We start from the raw sequence: 6,041 nt of genomic DNA on the forward strand, positions 1-6,041 counted from the left end.
AAGAATTAAATTAATTAATTATTTTTAAATATATTTTCTTACATTTTTAACATTACAGAAAATCCAAATGTTTCAATTCAGCATGAATCGTGTCATGCTTTACAATGAAGTTAATTGTTTTAATTGTAAAAAAACCCATGATTCATTATTATACATTTTCTATAAAGTTTGTAAATTTCAGAAAGTCAAAGTCTGAATCGTGTCATGTTGTACATTCAATTTAAAATTTGGCTTGTACATCTCTTAAAAAATGCCATGTTTTATGTTATAAAATCCTAATTAAAAAACTAAATTATCTTGAACTAGTAATTTAAAACAAATGTATCTAATATTTTCTTTTAAATAAATTTACTGTTTTTTACGTAATAGAATTATTATCTTTGCTTTGTTTTGAGCATTTCAGAAAGTCTAAGCCTGAATCATGCCGTACTTTACATTCAAGTCAAAATTTGGATTGTAAATCTCTTTACAAAATACAAAAAAATTTTAGGTCATAAATACCTTCAAGGTCTTAAATTGTTTATTATTTTTGTTACAAACTCCACTGGAGATCCCTCGATCGGCCACCAGAGGTCTCACTCTCCAGATTATTAACTGTGGACTACAATTCCCAAGAGCCCACATACCTAGCCATGAACATGTCTCATATCACCCAGCTATTTAAGCCAGGCACACACACACACACCTCCTCGTGAACTAAAGTTTGACCCGGCTGCCATTCTGAGCGTTCTATTCCAGTGACTGTCTTCTTGTGTATGGACCTTATTTGTATTATTGACTATTGTTTCTTGTTCCCTGCCTGTGACCCTATCGTTTGCCTTCCCTTATCCTTTTTCCAGTTATGTCCATGATTATCGTGCTGTATAACTATTGTGCAACTAACATAATACATAATCCGGTAAATGATAAATAAAACTCTTAAAAATGTCTGGAAATTGCCACCACAAAATCAGTTATTTTGATCGATAAGCATGATATCATGATAATAGCACGCATTGTTGGGGAAATATTCATGAAAATATGAGGAAAAGAAAATGCCACAATGTCTCTTTATTCTCTTATTTATTTATGTATGTAGGGTGAAGAGAAACAGATCAAGGATCAGCAACAAACTATACTTTAAAATATATTATTTAACATTATTAGATTTACTGCTTTAACAAAACACTTTTGAGTCACAGGTGATATTCATGGCTCCTGTCTGTCTCAGTGCTAAAACTCTTAATACACACTTACATCTATAGACAGCTCAGACTTTTATACAGTAATCTATTGCAAATTTCAAACACACTTTAGTCCTCATTAATATTGCTTAACCCTCTGAGGTCGGCAATCACGCCGGCGTGATTTGCTCGCTTTTTTCTTATCAGTTCAATTGATCAGTTCAATAATCTGTTGACTTTGATGTTACAAACCAGTTCCATACATCAATCGATCCTGTTAAGTGAGTATTATTTTTGTGTATACTCACAATAAAAACAAAGTGTTGTGCTTTTTGACAAATAAAGAAAAATAAACATGATGCGAGTTCTGCCTACTCTCTGTCAGTGAAGTCAATTCTGAAACACGTCCGAAAATGAACAATAACTCAGCGAATACTCAGTCAAACAGGCATACAGACACACAGGCATGAAGCTTGAATTCTCTTCTTTTGAATGAAGTCATTTATATAAAAAAACAAATATTCTCAGTTTATGTAATCTGTAAGAAAAGAGAGAGATGTCAGTCATTCTCATCTCAGCTCATTATTTTTAATTTGACCCCGCCCACGGAGAGCGCGCGCTATTCAAATGCAAATGACTGAGGCAATCCTGCAAACGCCCCCATATCAGCTCGAGAAAACACATCAAGTTTATTCAGATCATTGTACTTGTTTACACCGTCTAATAATGGAAAATGTACCTCAGAAGTGCTGGTATTTCGAGGAGCAACAGATGCCTCTGAGCTGAGGAATACTGTAGTAAGTTTTTTCATTCTCAAGTGAATCGCGTTTCTGTGTGTGAATGAATGATCCGCTTTTATATTCCTTATAATAAAAACGAAAGACCTATGTTACAGACATATGAAAGACAACATTTCGTTGACTAGTTTTGGATAAATTATACATTTTTACTGTAAAATATCTGCCACCTCAAATAATCTTTTGTTTGCCTATTTTTGCTTAAATAAAGTCATCAAAAAATATGTTATTAGTGTTTTTCCAATGTAGCCTAGGCTATATTCAAAGTAATGAATCCTTAACTTTGAAATATGTATGATAAAATGTATACTTAGTTTTTACAAAGAAAGATTACATTTGAATAGTTGTAATTTAACCTTTTTAATAAAAAAATATTTACAAGGTATATGTAAACAAACTATTAAAATGTAAATATAGGCCTTTTCTTTAAATAATTTTATTGTGTTTTATTAGTGACAAATTTGGGGAGAGGATACATATTCTAAAACTGAAAATACAGTATGAGAATTAACTGCACAATTACTAGACATGTTTTCTTGCAATTACTTGCATTCTTTCTTGTGGCTCAGTGACACACCTGAATGAATGGCTCATTAAGCATGCGGGCCCCATTGTCTCCTCGGGTGCAAAACACTAAATATGCATGATGGTGGTGGATCGTTAACGCCCACTCGCATATGCCTTTCCAAACAGAAAGTGTCTTTCACAATCTAAATCAATGTATTGTTTTATGTGAATGATTAGGCAGGATGATTTTCAGATCATTTTGAAGAAAAAACTCTAGGCGACAACATCCATTATTCAAAAGTCTTATTGACACATATTTAGTATGTGTTTTGTGGCCTTATTTCAGAAACTTTAGTTTTTAGTTTTTTCAATAACCATGCATAAACATTATTCTCTCAAAAATACAAACATGTACATATATTTTGCTTACATATTATGGTAGCCATGTTTGTGCTAAATAGAGTGTAATTACACCTTTGCCATTAATATGTTTATAAGCAACTGAAAAAAGCACAAATGTCAGGGCATGTCAGAACATCTCAAGGACCCCAAAAACACCTTAGACCCCAGAGGGTTAATCATGTTAATGATTCTTCATGATTTTCATCTTAAATCATACGCTGAAGGTTCAGAATTATTGGAATCACATTCTGCAAAGCTCCTGTTATCTTAAGGGAAACAGTAGGAAACCACTGAAAGTGTTGCGATTATACTGGTCATCAAATATCCTGCAGCCAGACGAAAGTCTCACATAGACAACATCTCCAACCTCCAGGATCAACACAACTCCATTCGAGGAGTTTAACCCTTGCTCGGGCTGATAAGCACGTGCTACAACCATAAGCTTTCCATTCTTAAAAATGTCTGCAGTTGCTACAGTTGGGCCACGACCAAATACAGAGACTCTGAACATGTACGCTCCTTTCAGTGGGGCTGTGAAAACACCTAAATCAAATAACAAGAGATACAGAATCAGATGTTTCCTCTATGATTGCTTTATACTAATAGTTTTGATAAAATAGAAGATCATTTAATTATCTTATTCACATTTCACAACTGCAGAGAGGTCTGAATGGAGCAGAAGGGTTTTCATTACTATAAACTGATTTCATTGATCATTACCTGTAATTGGGTTGTAGGCGTTCCCTATGTTTGTGAAGACGTTCCTGTAGGTTAGTGTGATTTCAGTGGTAAAGGGACCAATATCTCCTCTGCCAGATTGCATCAGTGCAGCTGAAAAAGCTATTTCTCTGTCTGATATTGAAAAACATAAGCAATCTTGTGATATATTACTGTATTACACTGAGAATGTACACACTGAATTTAACATCATTCAAGCAGTTTCACCTCTATTTTCCTTTCTCAACTCCTCCACTTGACCCAGAGTAAGATTTGAGATTTCTGTAAAGGAATAAAGATTCTGTTAAATGACATTCACAATACTTATTGTAATAGATAGATAACACAATTTACACAGTATATACTCAACTTTACACTAACATTTACACTATGCATTGTATAATTTGCAGTGGTGTTTTAATTTGAGGATCATTGATAAAAGAGTGAATGTTTTGGTGAGGTACCATCATTTTTCTTGTTCATCTCTTCCCTCAGTTGCGTCTCTAAAGCTCTGATGTTGGCGGTCAGTTCTCTGTTGATGGTTTTCTGCTCTGTAACGGTGGCGGTCAGTTCTCTGATGTTCACTTTCTGCTCTGTAACTGTGGCGGTCAGTTCTCTCAGCGCTGCATAGATGTCAGGGAAGCTTGGTTCGCAGTTTTGTTGGCTGTCAGTTGAATCTTCATCTCTCAAAGTGTCTGTTTGAGGTGGATTCTGTCTTCCGTCCTCAGATCTGAGCTGTTGACTAATCTCATTCTCATTGAGTCCTCCATCTACCTGATGCTGTACGACACACACAAAGGTTTCCAACAGCAGCAGTAAACATACTAAACCCTTCATTCTTCACTGATGTTTGTTTCCAGCTCTTGCTCTTCATCCTCACAGCCTCTCATGTTCCTTTTATAGTGTCCTGATATACTGTTTTTTGTAAATGATTTACATTTCTCCAGAAAAACAAGTAGTTAATGGTTATTTATAATCAAAGGGATGTTCCGGGTTCAGTAGATATTTATATAGATCAGTAGTCAAGTCAAGGCTATTTTTTTATAATAGGCTACAGATTGTTTCAAAGCAGCTTTACAGGGATAACAGGAAAATAATGAAATAATGAATAATGTTTTTTCTAGAAGAAAATAGCATCATCCCAGCTTAAGTAAGTTCAGTGATGGATCATTTTTGAATACCTGCTCTGGAGAAAACTGTAATGTCATCGTCCAACTCAGTTCGGTTCTCATATAATGGTGTCAATGCAGGCATCTCAATAATATTGTTGAATATTAATGTCCTCAACTAAGCAAGCCAAAGGCGAAAAAGGCGACAGTGGCAAGGAACCAGAACCTCATCAGGTGACAGAATGGACAAAAAAACCTTGGGAGAACCCAAGCTCAGTCAGGGGTTCTCCACTGGCCAACGAACAAAGAGTCTGTGATTATAATTCAGGCAGCATTATAGGTCAGAAATCAGATTAGATCAGAACATTTAAAATATTTATCCAGTTCCATCTGGTTGAAGATCGGAATCATCACGCCGGTATGGAGATGAGTTTGTTGAGGATCAGTTCTGATGGCTGTCGTGTCGATGAGGGGAGAGTCTAGTTGACACAATCTCTGCTGACACTTCAGGGATGCGTTGTGGTCGTGTCTAGATGCAGGTCCTCCATCTGATCTGGATACGGCCTAGATCCGGCATTGTGCATCCTTAAAGCCTGTGCACACCGGGATGATTATCGCGCGCACAATATGTTTTTCAGCGCATCTTTTTTTCATACCCAAGTGATTTTTACTGGCGATGCGCAGAGTGAATATGCAAATTCACTCCCTGAATCCTATTTGATCTGCAATTCCTCTCCATAACAACTCCCTCTTGTAAAGACCACCCATTGGCCCAACGACGGATATCCAATGGTCTGGGCGAATGTATAATGCGTGTATGTCTTTTCAGAGCTCCAGTAAAGTTCACTTTATTTATTAGAATTTAGTGTAACGTAAACGCATTAGCTCAAACGATATACAGGGAATTTTAATAATTAATCAGAAATGATTAATATATTGCATATTACAGTTACATTAAAATTATTGAAGCTGAAAAAATAGATAAATTGAATATATCAATATTCCATTCTTCATATCCGATTATCCTGATATCCTTTACTGGAAATTAATGTAATTATCGAACAGTTGTTTGTCCAGCAAACGACCATAAGATTAACTTATCAACTTCTCATAAAAGTTGTCACTTCTTATAACTCCAGGAAGATCAGTTTTCTGGCCATGAAATCTATTCTCCTGTCCTTATAAATTTAGGTTACCAAAACCGTAATCAAATTGTAGAGATTTTAGCTAGATCCAACATTTCAGGGACTCGTAATGTGGGAAAAATAGACAATCAATTGCAGATATATTGGGTTTTAATAATTGAACTAAGAATACATCAAACTACACAATATACACGGATTATA

The 6,041-nt window shown here is 35.2% G+C and overlaps 1 protein-coding gene across 1 annotated transcript; it reads right to left on the reverse strand.

Annotated features, from left to right (window-relative positions):
- Nucleotides 1–1,041: 1,041 nt before the first annotated feature.
- Nucleotides 1,042–4,472, reverse strand: LOC311081824 (uncharacterized protein). The gene is made up of 4 exons (XM_084112528.1): nt 4,051–4,472; nt 3,815–3,868; nt 3,590–3,721; nt 1,042–3,412 (listed from the first exon to the last, which is right to left on the reverse strand). Exons 1-4 carry the CDS (start codon nt 4,421–4,423, stop codon nt 3,132–3,134), a joined length of 840 nt encoding a protein of 279 aa, XP_083968654.1. The 5' UTR covers nt 4,424–4,472; the 3' UTR covers nt 1,042–3,131.
- Nucleotides 4,473–6,041: the final 1,569 nt, after the last annotated feature.

Source organism: Abramis brama (assembly GCF_963993115.1).
Source record: "Abramis brama genome assembly, chromosome: 4".
Taxonomy (NCBI): domain Eukaryota; kingdom Metazoa; phylum Chordata; class Actinopteri; order Cypriniformes; family Leuciscidae; genus Abramis; species Abramis brama.

What these genes read in the sequence shown, in the direction of transcription:
- LOC311081824 (XM_084112528.1), bottom strand. Translation starts at nt 4,423, where the DNA reads ATGAAGGGTTTAGTATGTTTACTGCTGCTGTTGGAAACCTTTGTGTGT. An exon ending in GATGAACAAGAAAAATGATG is followed by an intron (nt 3,869 to 4,050) that starts GTACCTCACCAA and finishes ATTCCTTTACAG; the next exon opens with AAATCTCAAATCTTACTCTG. An exon ending in GTTGAGAAAGGAAAATAGAG is followed by an intron (nt 3,722 to 3,814) that starts GTGAAACTGCTT and finishes TTTCAATATCAG; the next exon opens with ACAGAGAAATAGCTTTTTCA.